Below are 16,597 nucleotides of genomic sequence, written 5' to 3'. Positions count from 1 at the left end.
TTTACGAGCAATAATATCAATATCATCGGCGAAACCAAGCAGCTGAACGGATTTCGTGAGAATCGTCCCACTCGTGTTTATCCCCGCTCTTCTTATTACACCCTCCAAAGCAATGTTGAACAGCAAGCACGAAAGACCATCACCTTGCCGTAACCCTCTGCGAGATTCGAAGGGACTCGAGAGTGTCCCTGATACTCGAACTACGCACATCACTCGATCCATCGTCGCCTTGATCAACCGTATCAGTTTATCCGGGAGTCCGTATTCGTGCATAATCTGCCATAGCTGTTCTCGATCGATTGTATCATACGCCGATTTGAAATCGATGAACAAGTGATGTGTGGGCAGGGCACGTTGTATTCGCGGCATTTCTGCAACACCTGGCGAACATCTGGTCCGTTGTAGCGCGTTCACCCATAAATCCAGCCTGATATTGCCCCACGAACTCTCTTGCAATCGGTGATAGACGACGGCATAAAATTTCAGAGAATATCTTGTAGGCAGCGCTCAGTAGTGTGATCGCGCGGTAGTTCCCGCAATCCAACTTGTCGCCCTTTTTGTAGATGGGACACACGATACCTTCCATCCATTCCTCCGGTAATACTTCCTCCTCCCAAATCTTGGTAATGACCCAGTGTAGTGCTCTCACCAGTGCTTCTCCACCGTATTTTAGAAGCTCGCTTGGTAGTTGATCTGCTCCAGCGGCTTTGTTGTTTTTCAACCGGCCAACCTCCTCCTCAATCTCTTGAAGGTCAGGGGCCGGAAGTCTTTCGTCCTGTGCACATACTCCTAGATCTGTTACCACGCCACCTTCGGTACTTGCAACGTCGCCATTGAGGTGCTCATCGTAATGCTGCCGCCACCTCTCGACCACCTCACGCTCGCTCGTGAGAATATTCCCGTGATTATCTCGGCACATGTCGGCTTGTGGCACAAAGCCTCTGCGCGAGCGGTTCAGCTTCTCGTAGAACTTTGTTTATATGATATAGAAGCTAATTTTTAAATTAGTAATTGATATCAAATCGGTCATGCGACGCTAGGCAAGAATAAACTAAACCATTACACTAGTTTACAGCATTTTTGAACTCGGTAAGCTGATGATCATTTTTGGTGCAGAATCATGCCCTGAGTTCGAAAACGTGAAGGAAAAAAAAATACAGTAGAGCGGAATTTTTTTCGACTTTCCATACAAGGTTTATGATTTGAAATCGATTTTTGTTCTATTTTTAAGCAACGTCGCTCTTTTGAGGTTTTGTGCCTTTTTTGAGAAACATTTCAAAATTGTGGAAATCACTCAAAGATGTTTTCCCTCACTTCACACATCTCATTCTCCGTAATCAATACTCCGATTGAGCTGAATTTTTTACTGTAACTCGCCTACATATGATATGTCAAATAAACGTTGAGAAAGAATTTTTAAATTGTTTTTTCCTTATTGAAAAAAAAATACACTTCTTCATATATTTTTAGAAATTTGGCTAAAATTTAAGGAGATCGTCCCTAAAACTCGCCAATATCTTGAATTTCATCAATCTGACGCACAACCTGCATTCAGATGATCGAATGGTATTGTATTCAACTTTTAATTTATGGAAAAAGATTTGAAATTGGTTGAACAAAACGCAAGTTATTTGAATTTTAGTAAATCCCATATTTTTAAAAGTTGTAAAACTCGATATTGAGCTAAAACTAAAAACTGCTCTACTTAAAAATTTTTGAAGCACGGTTTCGAAATCAGTGCTATACTGTGCTTCAAAAATTTTGGTCGTTGACAGAAGTTCACGACTTTCGTTTTATTTTGTAAACTAGTGTTATTGGTCTGTGCTTAAGTTGATAGACGGATATTAGATACAAACCCCTATTAGAACATGTAAACTTCTCTATCTCTAGAATCAGAATTTCTCATCAAAGACGGCAAAAGGACCACATTTAGAGTCAAAAACGCACAATTTCGTGTGCAGAGACGCTAGAAAATAAAATTGAAAAATTGAAGCCACCGAATCGATAAGGCCATGACACCTTCATTTCAGAGATTTAAATCCGACTCGCCCGCATCACAAAATTAAAGCTTTCGTCCATGGTGGTGGCTCCATGGAACGAAAAAACAAAAAACCCAGAGCGAACGCAATCACCCTGTTTTCTTGATCCCCAAGAAACCACCATCAAATGACCACCATTTTCCACGTTTCGCAGCACGGTCGGTGCACAGGGCGTGCAACGCTGGCTGCACTGAACCAACAACCAACCCCTAAGCAGCCAACGAACGGTAATCAGTTTTGCGCTCTAAAAAGCTTTACCCAGCGCAGCGGCCCAATTCGCTGTCGGTGACTTTTGTGGGAAAAGTTTCCCTCTCCTAATGCTGTGGTATGGTACCTTTTCCCGAGGTTGGAAAGTTTTCTGTGTGCACTTTGGCGGTCGGTCGGTCGGTCGGTCGGTGGGTGGTGGTTATTGAGGTGTAATAAATCGGTTCGAAAAAAAAAGGGTTGAGGGACGGACGGAGGGAAGATAAACTTCGAAATGGAGTTCGGGGTCGGTAGGTGACATTGAGCCGTTCTATAGGTTTTATGTACTTGCCAGGTCGTATTTTTGTCGGTTGTGGGTTACATACCTGAAATGAGAAGAAAGAGATGGAATTAGTTATGCAGTTGAAACGGTGGGTATGTTTTGGAATAACAAAACTACAAAAGAAATATTTAAATCTACCATTCCATCTTACTAAAGCCTGCTTTTCAGCATGGCCATGCTGAGAGTGACGGGCCCAATTCCCGGTCGACCCAGAAAATTTCCGTATATCGTCGAGCCTGACACACGACATACTCATGCCAAACAATCATAAGCAGAGAAAGTGCTCATAGCTGAGATGCAGGCTTTGCCCAGTTGGTACGTTACACTACACAGAAGAACTTTTTAGATTTTGTTGTTCATATCAATCGAAATACAGCTGCCAACAGTGTTCGTTCTAACTCATCTCGTTTCCCAAAAGCTGGGCCATCCTCTCGAGTAAACACGTCCTTCCGGCCGGGCCGGTCGTCCGGTTGAAAGCTTTCGGTCGTTATTTTTTTCGGCGAGAACAGGCTTCACTCCGGGGGGTCGCGATGGGAAAGACCAACAACGCATCGCCACCGCCATCAATTCATTCCGACTCAACCCGCCCCGCCCAATCTGTTTGTGAGTGACCATGATAGCCTCCCAGTCAAAATGGTAAGTGGCCAAATGAATTGCGCTTGTGTGTGGATGTGGGTGGCATACGCAACGGATGCAACGGTGCCGCACTGATGGAACTCGTTCGAGTGCGTGTGGGATGACGACGACGAATCATCAGTCAGAACGTGAAAACCTGAGGGGAAAAGTGCACTTCCGCACTTGTAGGAAATTGTTTGAACGTCCAGTACCATTCTCGAATCAATATGGACCATTGCTGAATCAAATATTGACAGACCGGAAACATCGAAGCATCACTGAATAAAAATTCCTTATAAATTAACATTTCACCTCAAACAGCATCGATCTCTTCATTTTCTCGTTTTCGCCTCGTGCCCCGATGTCATAGACCTCCTCCTAAATGAACCTCCAGGGATCGGTATTTTTCTCGACATGATTGTGCCAGCCGGCATTGTTTCTCGCTGTCAGTGATATCGGGGCACAGCAAACGGGCAAAACAAAAAATATCCGAAAAACAGTCGTAAATAACCCACCACCATACCATGCAGGGGCTCGTGGCAACAACAGCAACACCGATGCTCTGACTTGAACGCCTCCTGTTTGGTTCAACCGCAAATTGAGCTGCTTCTCACATAGTGTTGGTCGAAAGGTTGGCAACTTTTGGTAGAAAAGGTCAACTTTGGAAGAATAAGTATGAGACAATCGAAAGTTTGACAAAACTTAGCTCCGGCGAGATAATCGAATGAACTGGATAGTTCACCCAAAAGCCTTACGCAGTTTTGCACACCGTTCATTGTTGCTTTGATCAGCTAACCAGGGCAGCCGTTTTCATCCATGATATTTTATAGCCCTGTGCGATCGATAGTGCCGTCATTAATTTATTTACTATTACATCAAATTCAAGATAAAACTGAATCAACAATATTTGTCCATAACACAGGTTCGTGGCTGTCGTTCTCCATATCCTCGGTCACGCCCGATGCTCGCCAAGTCACGCTCTACCTGATCCGCTCATCGTGCTCTCCGCTCCACGCATTCTTGTGCCAACCGGATCTGTCGCGATCACCAACTTTGCAGGGTTGTTGTCCAGCATTCTTGCTACATGCCTTGCCCATCGTATCCTTCCGGATTTGGCCACCTTCTGGATGCCTGGTTCGCCGTAAAGTGCAGCGAGCTCGTGGTTCATCCTTCTCCGCCACACACCGTTCTTTAGCACACCGCCGAAGATCGTCCTTAGCACGCGTCGCTCGAAAACTCCGAGTTCTTGCAGGTCCTCCTCGAGCATCGTCCACGTCTCGTGTCCGTAGAGGACCACCGGTCTTATTAGCGTTTTGTACATGGTGCATTTGGTGCGTGGGTGAATCTTTTTAGACCGCAGCTTCTTCTGGAGCCCGTAGCCCTGGTTTCCGCTGATGATGCGCCTTCGAATTTCACGACTCATGTTGTTGTCAGTCGTCAGTAAGGATCCGAGGTAGACGAATTCCTCCACCACCTCGAAAGTATCCCCGTCTATCGTAACATTACTACCCATACGGATCCGGTCGTGTTCAGTTCCGCTTACCACCATGTACTTTGTTTTTGAGGCATTCACCACCAGTCCGACCGTTGCTGCTTCGCCTTTCAGGCGGGTGTACAGCTCTGCCACCGTTCCAAATGTTCTGGCAATAATGTCCATGTCGTCCGCAAAGCACACAAATTGACCGGATTTTGTGAAAATCGTTCCCCGGCTGTCGCATCACACCTTCCAGAGCGATGTTGAAGAGTAGACATGAGAGTCCGTCACCTTGTCGCAGTCCCCGGCGATATTCGAATGAACTGGATAGTACACCCGAAACCCTTACGCAGTTGCACACCGCCCATTGTTGCTTTAATCAGTCTAGTCAGCTTCCCAAGAAAGCCGTTTTCGTCCATGATTTTGCATAGCTTCGATACTGTCGTATGCCGCCTTGAAGTCAATGAACAAGTGATTCGTTGGGACCTGGTAGTCACGACATTTCTGGAGGATTTGCCGTACGGTGATGATCTTGTCCGTTGTCGTCCGGCCGTCGATGAAACCGGCTTGATAACTTCCCACGAACTCATTCGTTTTAGGTACCACACGACGGAAAATGATCTGGGATAGCACTTTGTAGGCAGCATTTAAAATAGTGATCGCTCTGAAGTTCTCACATTCCAAATGGTCGCTTTTCTTGTGTATGGGGCAGATTAGCCCTTACTTCCACTCCTCCGGTAGCTGTTCGGTTTCCCAGATTCTGACTAACAACCGATGCAGACAGGTGGCCAACTTTTCTGGGCCCATCTTGATGAGTTCAGCTGCGATATCATCCTTACCAGCTGCTTCGTTGGTTTTGAGCTGGTGAATGGCATCCTTAACTTCCCTCAGCGTGGAAGTTGGTTCATTTCCGTCCTCCGCTGCACTGGCGTCGTCGTTACCTCCGTTGCCGTGTGCTCTCGTTCTCAACGCCGTTCAGGTGCTGATCGAAGTGCTGCTTCCACCTTTCGATCACCTTGTAACGTTCCACGTTCTGTCGAGTCCCTTGCTGCAGCATTACCGCCCTCGCTGCGTTCTTCTCCACCAAAACCGTTCAGCACTCTTCGTCGAACCATTCGTTCCATCGATTCCGTTTCACGTACCCGATGGTGCTTTCGGCTGCGTCGTTGATGGCTGCTTTCACTGTACTCCAGCGGACCTCTAGAGGGGCCTCATCGAGATCGGTTATTTCAGTCGCTGTAGGTTGTACCGTGGCGGTCGCCGGTACTGTACATTGTCGATGACGGAGAGTTTTGGGCGCAGTTTGACCATCACCAGATAGTGTGCCTTATTGTCCATTTACGTTATATTTGAAGCATAATTTCATTCAAAGTATTTTTTTATGAAAAATTATTTCCTGGGATCGTTTTTTGGATCTACAATTCCCTAATTCAAGTGGCCTAACATAATTCATACCGAAACCTGGATTAATTTTGGAATTATTAGCAGTTTTCCCGTACTTACTTCCCTTATACGTATTTGCTGAACTAAAGCTAATGCGAATACATTTTTTTTAACTTAAGTATGTATGTGTGAAAGTCTTTTGTTCCCGAAGGGAAACCAAATTTCTGTAGCAGCTTACGATTTTTGTAGCAACGCTCAAACTATAATATTTATTTCCATTATATTAAGCAATTTTCAAAACTTAACTTTCTACTTACAATAAAGTGGTTTCCTTTCGATTCTTCGAATAACTTCTTGGATGTTGAACACTGGTGCAACTACCCTAATGTAACCTCAGTGGATATGTAGGTTTTATGCTGTCGGATACAATTACAATCAATCACTATTTCTAATTCACTCCATCGGTATCTACTTACGGTCCAGTTCTTCGGAACAGCAATTTCACCACGGTCTTCTTTAGTGGTTGATTTGTTATAAACGGAACCTACAGACAATTATTATTAACATTTAACGTTTTCATAACATATCCGTTTCTTTTCAGTTTCTACTCACGAAATTTCATATAACCACCGTCCGACGATATATCAACTGAATCCTGATATTTGAATGCCGATAAACTAGTTTCTTTTGTAATTTTCACTTAATTTACTTTGCAAACACTTTTAACTTTGTGTCGTTTAGTGCAATGGCGAAATATTCGAAGAGTTCCACTGATGTTTTATTTACATTTCTTCTTCTACTACTAATCATCATTCCACCTATCTCTCTCTGCCTACTACTACTACCACTGTACGCGAGCTGTCATGCTGCGGTGTTATGTTGCGACTAGACGGGTCCATTATTAGACCGGCCCAGAAAATTAACCTTATTGCGGCGTCGCAACACCCCAGCCCGTAACATCCGGCATTTTCGGATTTACCTTACCTCTAGCGCCGCAAGGTTCATCACACCGTATCGTTTGCGGTCCGTACATTAGCATGTTGGACTCGTCCATCGGAGCCCTTGATCACCGCCTCGATGACGCTTCTTCTCCAGGACCCCCGGTTCTTGCCTTCGTCCACGAAGGCCGAGTCACCCTCTTGCAGCGCTTGCTGATCGTCGAACCATTTCGACCGCTGGTTGATCATCGGAAGGCACTCCGACGTTAGCGTTTCAGTTTCGATCATTCCAACCGCTTCCGCTAGTGTTGCTTCCAGGATCTCGTCCGACAACTTGTGCCGCTTTTCGAGCGCGCGCATCGCCCATCGCTTCTCCTTACGCCGATCGATCGTGACTTCCTCCGGACCTGCTTCACTTGCGACGAGCATTTTTGTCGACCGCTTTTCCTCGTAGAACTGTGGAAACAACTCGCCACGGTGCTTCGTCGAGAACGCGTTCGGATCCCAGTGATCTGGGATTCTCTCTTTCTCCGTCTGCTGGATGTCATGGCTCAAATGCGCCAGTGTCGCCGGCTGCGTCTCTCCCAGGCTTCGTAAAACTTCCGGCGAGATAGTCATACATTTTCGGATTCCTAACCCACCTATTTTATCCTTCTTTGTTCGAAACGAGAACCTCCAGGTTCGTGGTTGTTCCGGATCTGTCCGGATGAAGAAACCTTGCAACTTCTTGTCCTCGGGTCGCTGCTCCAGCTGCTTCGTTCGACGATTCCCCATATTACGGTAACTGTCCCGGAGTCGTGAATCGTCCATTTTCGACAGCAAACCGGTTTTGCAGCGATCGCCGACGAGTTCGTTGGTTTCTTCTCGTATTTTCCGGACCCGTTTTTTCTGTACGGCTACCCGCGGAATTCCCACCACCGATTCTTTTAACGCAGAATGGCTCTCGAGTAGCTCGGGCGGCAGATCCTCGTTTGCTATCTGCCGGTGGTAGCCGAGATAGTTGTCGGCCGCCGCCGAGGTTTCCTGTCGCGGCCCATACACCGTCCATCCTAGTTTGGTTCGAACCGCAATCGGTTCCACGGGCGTACCCACCTTTGCCTCCATCGGTGCAAATGCGTGGATATTGTTTACCCCAATTAGCAATTGTGGCTGTCCATCGTACGATTCAACGGGCAGCCCTCGCATGTGCTCGTATTGCGCTACAAACTCCTCCGAATTCAACTTTTGATGTGGCAGCATCAATTTGTCCACTGTGTGCACTGTGTGCAACAACATCTTGCCGCCGGCGGCAGCGCCTGTTCCCGACGCCCAAAGACTCATTCTTCGGGAATCCTCCTCTCTCGACGTGTTTCCCGTCCACCGGATGGTCAATCGCTCTTGTATTCCGACCGCGCCCAGACGGTCGGCGAGCCTTTTTTCCAACAGCGTAACGGAAGAGCCTTCGTCCAAAAACGCCAGAACTGAAACCGTTTTTTCGCCGTAGTGCAGCTGCACCGGAACGATCCGGAACAAGACCGTGAAATTTGTCCGTATGTGTGCACTCGGCCCGACCGTGTTTCCGCCCGGATGCATGAGTGAGTTGTGGAACTCTCTGCAGTTCTCGATGTTGCAGCGGATTTTAAACTTGCACCGGCCGCCGTGCTCGTTGAGGCAGACTTGGCACAACTTCTCGCGTTTCACCAGATTCAAGCGCTCATCGTATCGCAACGTCTTGAAATCCGCGCAGTGCCGCAGACGATGGTCCGTAGATTGGCACATCTTACACGGTTTCAGCATTCTCTCTTCGCTTGCGTTATCGGTCGAACTGCTGGCTTCGTAGTGACAGTATAGTCCAGCCTTATTCGAACTCTCCTCTTCAGATTGGGAATCTGATTCCGACGACGGCGGTGGATTGAACTCCGCATCAACGTTAGCTTCACAGGCGTCAGCCACGATGTCCATCAGGAAATCCGTTAGCGTCCTCAAGGTTGTTTCCCCTCGACCTCGCCGGTAGTGGACCCACTCACGCTTTTCCCGATCCGGTAGCTTGGCAACCAGCGACTTTATCAGCAGCGGGTTGACGAGGTGTTGCCGTAGATCCGCTGCCTCCAGATGGCCACAGAGTTGCTCCACCGTGTTTCCGAATGGAACAAAACTCCTCAGATTGTCCGGCCTCGGGGGTTCCAGCCGGTTCACCTTGTCCAGCAGGCATTGAAGCAATTGTTCCGGGCGGCCGAAGTGCCGGCGCAGCTTCTCGATGACCTGTGGAATGGTTTCGGGAAGTAGCAACTGCCCGGACACCAGCTCGAGAGCGTCGCCTTCCAGGGCTTCCTGTAATCGCATCAGGTTCTCGTGGTTCATGTAGCCGCAGACATCGTTGGACACTTTGTAGGCCGCGTAGAACAATGGCCATTGCGCTGGTTTGCCGGAGAATTTTGGGAGTTTGTAAGTTAACCCCATCCTCGCGGCCAGCTGGGCCTTCGTCGGTCCGGTCTGCTGCTTCCCCAGCCCGTTTTGGCTGACACTTCCCACTTTCTTGCACGTCTTCCTAGGAACGCTTTTTCTCGCCCTGGCTTCCATGGAAGAATCCGAACTCTGAGTTGACAGATCGGAATCGTCGGAGTTTTCGTCGTCCTCGTCTCCTCCGTCGGTGCTCTCGTAGTCTCGCGTTAGCTTCTTCACGTTCGCCTTTCTCAGCTTCAACACGTTTTTGTTGATTTTGCCGGAAGGACCCGCTCGCGAAACGTCCTTGACTACTTTCGGCGCCGGCTTCGACTTTTGACCCGAAAGTTCCGCTAACTCCTCATCCATCGCCGCCATTTGCATCTCGAACGACGACTCTCGGTTCGCCTTCAGCCGCTGAATCTGCTCCTTCTTCTTTTGGAGCATCTCCGCTTGCCATTGCCTATGTTCTTCTTGCTCTTCAGCGCGCATCTGCAGCTCCAACTCCGTTTTTCGCTGCTCGAACGCACGCTGCATCTCCCTTTCCTTCTTTTGCAGCTGCAGTTCCGCCTCCATCTCCTCGTACTGTCGCTTCTGCTTCTCCTCTAGCGCTCGCACCTTTGCTTCCACGATAGACGAAGCTAGGCGAGAGCTGACGCTGGATTTGTCAGACTCGTTGCCGTTTTTCCGGGTGCGAGCCTGCTTCTTGGCGTCCTTCTGCTTCTGCTGGTACTCCTGGGCCTTCTCCTGGCAGGTCTTGCTTTGGCAGTACCACTTCTTCGGCAGTTTGCCCTCCTCGATGCCCACGCAACGGATGTGGAACCATTCGGAGCATCCGTCACAGCCGACCATCACTTCGTCGCGCGTAGACGGTCCACAAATGGAGCACGGAGTCGCCGTCAGGTCCATGATGGTTTGGTCGTGGATGGATTCTGCATCGGAAGCCATTTTGCTGCAGCTTTTCACTCCTCTTTTGACACTTTTCAACTTCGCGGAAGTCACTTCGCGGGTGTCACTTTATTTTTGAGAATGTTCCCGAAGGGAAACCAAATTTCTGTAGCAGCTTACGATTTTTGTAGCAACGCTCAAACTATAATATTTATTTCCATTATATTAAGCAATTTTCAAAACTTAACTTTCTACTTACAATAAAGTGGTTTCCTTTCGATTCTTCGAATAACTTCTTGGATGTTGAACACTGGTGCAACTACCCTAATGTAACCTCAGTGGATATGTAGGTTTTATGTTGTCGGATACAATTACAATCAATCACTATTTCTAATTCACTCCATCGGTATCTACTTACGGTCCAGTTCTTCGGAACAGCAATTTCACCACGGTCTTCTTTAGTGGTTGATTTGTTATAAACGGAACCTACAGACAATTATTATTAACATTTAACGTTTTCATAACATATCCGTTTCTTTTCAGTTTCTACTCACGAAATTTCATATAACCACCGTCCGACGATATATCAACTGAATCCTGATATTTGAATGCCGATAAACTAGTTTCTTTTGTAATTTTCACTTAATTTACTTTGCAAACACTTTTAACTTTGTGTCGTTTAGTGCAATGGCGAAATATTCGAAGAGTTCCACTGATGTTTTATTTACATTTCTTCTTCTACTACTAATCATCATTCCACCTATCTCTCTCTGCCTACTACTACTACCACTGTACGCGAGCTGTCATGCTGCGGTGTTATGTTGCGACTAGACGGGTCCATTATTAGACCGGCCCAGAAAATTAACCTTATTGCGGCGTCGCAACATCTTTGATTTTCCATAAAACCCTTTAAAGGTTCACCATAGCTATATTGATCATTTTAAAACACCCATGGAATATTTTACCTCCCTTAATCAATAATCATAAGACCTTAAACGATTCTATACTGCGGAATTGGTCGATTTGGCATATACAGGGGGTGGCCAAAATGTTTGGGATAGGCAACTTTTTTTCTCCCACAAAAAAATTCAACATGCTGTAACTTTTCATAGAGTGCATCAAAACATCTCAAATTTTGACTGTTTATCAACCTGTTATAAGTGCATTATTGGTACAAATTTGGGCTCGATTGGATAGTTTTTCACGAAGTTAGAACCGTTCGGGTAAAACACTATTTTTTAGACAACTCATTTTAGAGCTGCCATATCTCGGAAACCAGTGAACCGAAATGAATGATTTTTTTAACGTTTATCAACAATATATTGAAACTTAATACAACGTTATAAAATGTAATATTTTTTCACGGCGAATGAAGTTATACCGGGGTGAAATTTTTACCCATACAGAGGCAAATTAGTAAAATTTACAATACCACACAAAAATTACTAAATGTGTTCTTCCTTTAAGCTAAATTGGCTCTAATATTTCTGATTAAAGATAACTTGAGAACAGAAGTGGAAAATCTTTGGACATCAACACTAAAATGTATTGACATTGACGTAAAAAACTTACATTTTTTTGAGAATAATCCAAAAAGTGTCCATCCATGATATTTTTTTTCTACGTTCAAAAAGTATTTATGTTTTAATAGTTTGTGAAGCATTTGTATATTGTTAGTGTACGTTCAAAATTTCATTCAATTCGGTTCACTGGTTTCTGAGTTATGACAGCTCAAAAATGCGTTGTCTAAAAAATAGTGTTTTACCCGAACGGTTCTAACTTTGCGAAAGATTAATCAATTGAGCCCAAATTTGTACCAAAGATGCACATATAATAGGTTGACAAATAGTCAAAATTTGAGATTTTTTGATGCACTCTATGAAAAGTTATAGCATGTTGATTTTTTTTGAGAGAGAAAAAAAGTTGCCTATCCCAAACATTTTGGCCATCCCCTGTAGACTCATATGGATTTGATTCCATTAGCTGCTGCGCGCACTTTTTTGTTTACACATTTCGTGAAGCTTTGCACAGTGAACTTGTCGATTTACTTCCTAAGCAATATGTCACTGGGAACGAAATTATTGGATCGTTGATACCCCTGCATTGTTTTTTGAGGTCTTTCTTCACCATAGACCAGTAATAGAGCAGTATGATTCAATTGGTCGCAGCTGTGGACGGTTTGGTGAATAACAATCCTTGGTTACATAAGCAACGTTGTTTTGATCGTACCAAATGATTGTATCTTTAACGTTGGCAACTGGCCAAATCTGACCAGAACAAGGCCACATGTATTTTTTTGTTGTTTGGAGGCATTCTTCCAAACAAATCTCAACGTATATGTTGTTACAAAAATCTGAAATTTTAGCTCTCACGAACATATTTCTTGCCATACTTAATCTCTTTCAGGGAATTTGATTTTAAATTTTCGTTTCAGACGTTCAGGTTCTTCTTTATGGTAAGTTTGTTGTGTTAAAATCCTGTCCTGTGAGATATTCGAACTTTCTGAGTATGTTTCATCGTCCATTACAACTCAACGGAATTTTGGGAGAACTTGTTTTTTTTTTGTCTTTATTATAGAGACTTGTTCAAAACAGGTTTTCTGCGTGCTAACTCAGATGGTGCCATCCTGAATACGAAAGGCGATTTGGAGAACAATATATTTTATTTTCGTTTGTCTATGTATCAGTCTTGAGCATAGAAAGTTTCTACCCATTCCGTGGTAATTTGACTAAGAAACAGGATAATTTGACTTTGTCCGGATTTTGGTGTGAACGGCCTTTAGTTCATCAAAAAATAAATAAAAACAGCAAATTTCATATTTTTCCTACAAACTAGAATAGATAGGCTTCAATTGCTTCTAACAACACTTCTTTCTTAGTGAAACCGTTTTTGATCTGCAGCCGGTTGGAAGTGTACCGATTAGTATGAAAGAACGGCCTATGTTTTGAAGAAGGCCTAATTCCTTGTGAAAATATTACATTAATAACCTATTTTATTGTTATAGCATTGTTGATCGAGAGGATAATGCCAAAACTTCAGCACAGAGTAGTCAATACTTTTAAGTTAATAGTGTTCACGACTGATCTACTCGGAATAACTACGTATCGTCAAAATGAACAATAGTTCATAAAAATCAAAACGTGTGAGCTAACGGATGCAGAAAAAAACACCAATATCGCGAGAATGCAACATTCTTATTTGAATAAGCTGTTCTTTCAAAACCATGTTTTGAATCCACATATTGTAAACAATAAAACGTCAAGGTTCCCCATAAAATAACAAATTAAAAGAACCGCCGATGATTGGAAGAAGGGTAAATTTATGGCAAAAATGACATTAAATTGAATTTAATTTCCTTGAAGGGAGAACTAGAAAGAAAAGCCTATTAACAAAAGAAGGGACAATTCCAATAAATGTTTTCACAGCTATATTGCTGAAAATGTTTTTTTGCAATTTCTCATCGTAATAGGCTGTTTTACCTCAAGCAAATCTGACAGGAATAGGCCTACTTTCCCACACTAAATAAACAGTGCTGTAATGGTTCATTACAGCACTGATTTGCGTTGCGTAATGAACCATTACAGCACTGTTTTCAGTTTTGATCAACTTCTTGATGCTTTATGGACGCAGTTTTGAAAAATTGTGACATCTACACAGTATAACCTGCTACGATCACACACCCAGAAAATATCATGTAATTTTAGGTGCCCTGAACCTGACATATACGAGCATCATCAAAAACACAAATTTAGAGGTTCTAACATGTAAATTTACGTCTTTCAAGACACCCCAAAATAAAACTTAATTTTTCTTAGCGTCTAGCAATCGCTAGAACCGATTTGACAGATAAAAAGTAAAATATTGTCATACATGGGGGATTCGAACACCGGATCTGCTGATCGTGAGTCACATCTCTTACCTCTCGGCTATTTCACCGAGTTAGGAGGTGACTGATGAATGTGGTACCTATTCTACGTTTCTAGTGAAACGGATTTGTTGACATCTAACGCAACCAACCATCACTTACATGATGCGCGTAAAATTGAGTCCAATTTGAGATTCAGTCTTGAAACGTTTACCTTTTTTGGTGATTCCGTTTCGTGGAAATTTCTGCAGATATTCTTAAACAAAGGCTATGAACATCAGTGAGCAGTTTGATGGAAAAGTTTTGTTAAAAACTATCCTCAAGCGGTAATTTTTGAAATTGCAAAAAACGTTGTACGCAACTCGGTGCAGAACTCGATTTTTACAGCACTCGTCGGCAAGCCTCGTTGGATAAATGTACGACTCGTGCTGTAAAAATCTTCATTCTGCACCTTGTTGCGTAACAGTATAAGTCTTATAAGTCAGACTGTGTTCAAAGAAAGCAATACGCGTGTACGACGCCTAAATTGATTTCAGAAAAGCATTTTCAAGATTATTATGGTTTTCGGGCGAATGGTATTTCGGGCGAATGGTCTTTTCGGGCGAATGGTCTTTTCAGACAAATGGTCTATTCGGGCGAATGACTTTCGAGCGTTTGTTACATTCGAGCGTTTGTCATTCGGGCATTTGGAATTCGGGCGAATGTGACAGAACCGCTCGCCAGATCACGCTGACTCTGACCTGGTCCGCTCATCGTGCCCGCTGCGCTCCACGCCTTCTTGTGCCAACCGAATCATCAACTTTGCAGGGTTGTTGTCCGGCATTCTTGCAACATACTCTGCTCAAAGTATCCTTCCAGCTTTGGCCACCTTCTGGATGCTGGGTTTGCCATAAAGTGCTGCAAGCTCGTGCTTCATCTTTCATGGTGGTTCGAAACACACCATGGTGATTTATAATTCTCCGGCACACCATGCAGCCTCACGGTTCTTGATGAAATGATGTTTAACCTATCAGGACGCGCGCCTGTTCCATCCTTAAACTGCATCACGCTCGCGCTGTATACGACGAGCGAAGTTTTTTGGTAGTGTTGTACTTTTTACAACAGCGCGCATCATAAAGGGTTAATTTCGGGAAGCTCGATACGCTCTGATTCAGCATTCTTGGCCAGCCCCATGCTCTCTCTCTCTCTTTTCTTGGCGTAACGTCCTCATTGGGACAAAGCCTGCTTCTCAGCTTAGTGTTCTATGAGCACTTCCACAGTTATTAACTGAGAGCTTCCTCTGCCAATGACCATTTTGCATGCGTATATCGTGTGGCAGGCACGAAGATACTCTATGCCCAAGGAAGTCAAGGAGATTTCCTTTACGAAAAGATCCTGGACCGACCGGGAATCGAGCCCGTCACCCTCAGCATGGTCATGCTGAATACCCGTACGTTTACCGCCTCGGCTATATGGGCCCTAAAGCCCCATGCAGCCTCGGTTATTTTCGTAGATTGCCACAGAATCCGTTGGTTTCTTGTTGTTACGGACTTCCAAAACTCCGGCCAACCAGATGGTTTCGGATACGGCTGCACCTAGCGCAACACAGTCGGCTTCGCTTGAAGACATGGAGACTGTTGGTTGCTTTCTGCGGCTTGTGCAGGAAATCCTACGAATCCGACAAGTGGTCTGCAGACTGCATTTCGTTTGAACTGTAGTCCCATGTAGCAGTCACATTGAGGTACCAAATTCGAACGAACGCTGAGCATCAGATACATTATGCTGTCCAGGAACTCCCGGTACGGATGGGAAGTACGACATTCTCTGCGATACAGCTGAAGTCCTTTCTCCATCGGGTTCTTGATGGAATTACACTCGGCCATGCCAAACTTTCAGCAGAATTTCAGTAGGTTTTTGTAACAATGCTTTTTGTAACAACGGTTGTTATAAAACATGTGCCGTTTAATAGTTAAAATAACAGAAATTCTGTCAAAACTTTTTCCAATTAAAACAAAAATATAACATGTTGAGATATTATCATAACAAGATTATATCAAATTTTACTAAACTTGCGAAATCATAACAAAATTATAACAAGTTCTGTAATATATTTCAGAACAAACTTGTTACAAGTTTTGTTATAAATTTTGATTTACTTCTTGCGTCGGAAAATATAATTAACAATCCTTTTTTGATCTACACATCACAAATTCTCAAAATGACCACTGTGCCATCGTAATAATTCAAAGACAATCGGAACAAAGAGAGACTCTCTTTTGCAGATTGGACCTTTAGATTTGTTTGTCGCCAATTATATTATAATGCATTATATAGCAAATGCCGTTATTCATCTGTTTTAACAAATGGAACAATTTTTGTTATAATTTTGTTAGGTACTAAAATTATAACAAATGTTAATGTAATTTTGTTATGGATATTCACACGGAAAAATCCTTATAACAGAATTAT

The 16,597-nt window shown here is 44.1% G+C and overlaps 2 protein-coding genes across 6 annotated transcripts in view; both read right to left on the bottom strand.

Moving 5' to 3' along the window:
• LOC109621323 (atypical protein kinase C) overlaps positions 1 to 16,597 on the bottom strand; it is a 340,341-nt gene that overhangs the window by 256,127 nt on the left and 67,617 nt on the right. The gene's annotated exons all lie outside the window — the stretch shown is intronic.
• LOC109403718 (uncharacterized) lies at positions 6,288 to 13,627 on the bottom strand. Of its 2 annotated transcripts, XM_029854068.2 has the most exons (3): positions 6,650 to 13,627; positions 6,514 to 6,581; positions 6,288 to 6,453 (listed from the first exon to the last, which is right to left on the bottom strand). In XM_029854068.2, exon 1 carries the CDS (start codon positions 10,342 to 10,344, stop codon positions 7,042 to 7,044), a length of 3,303 nt encoding a protein of 1,100 aa, XP_029709928.2. In that variant the 5' UTR covers positions 10,345 to 13,627; the 3' UTR covers positions 6,288 to 6,453; positions 6,514 to 6,581; positions 6,650 to 7,041. The 2 variants fall into 2 exon arrangements, with proteins under 2 accessions (XP_029709928.2, XP_029709923.2); XM_029854063.2 differs by having other exon boundaries at positions 6,514 to 13,627.

This window comes from Aedes albopictus, chromosome 3 (assembly GCF_035046485.1).
Source record: "Aedes albopictus strain Foshan chromosome 3, AalbF5, whole genome shotgun sequence".
Classification (NCBI taxonomy): domain Eukaryota; kingdom Metazoa; phylum Arthropoda; class Insecta; order Diptera; family Culicidae; genus Aedes; species Aedes albopictus.
The sequence above is the reverse complement of the archived record's forward strand: the minus strand, read 5'-3'. Positions and strand labels throughout refer to the sequence as shown.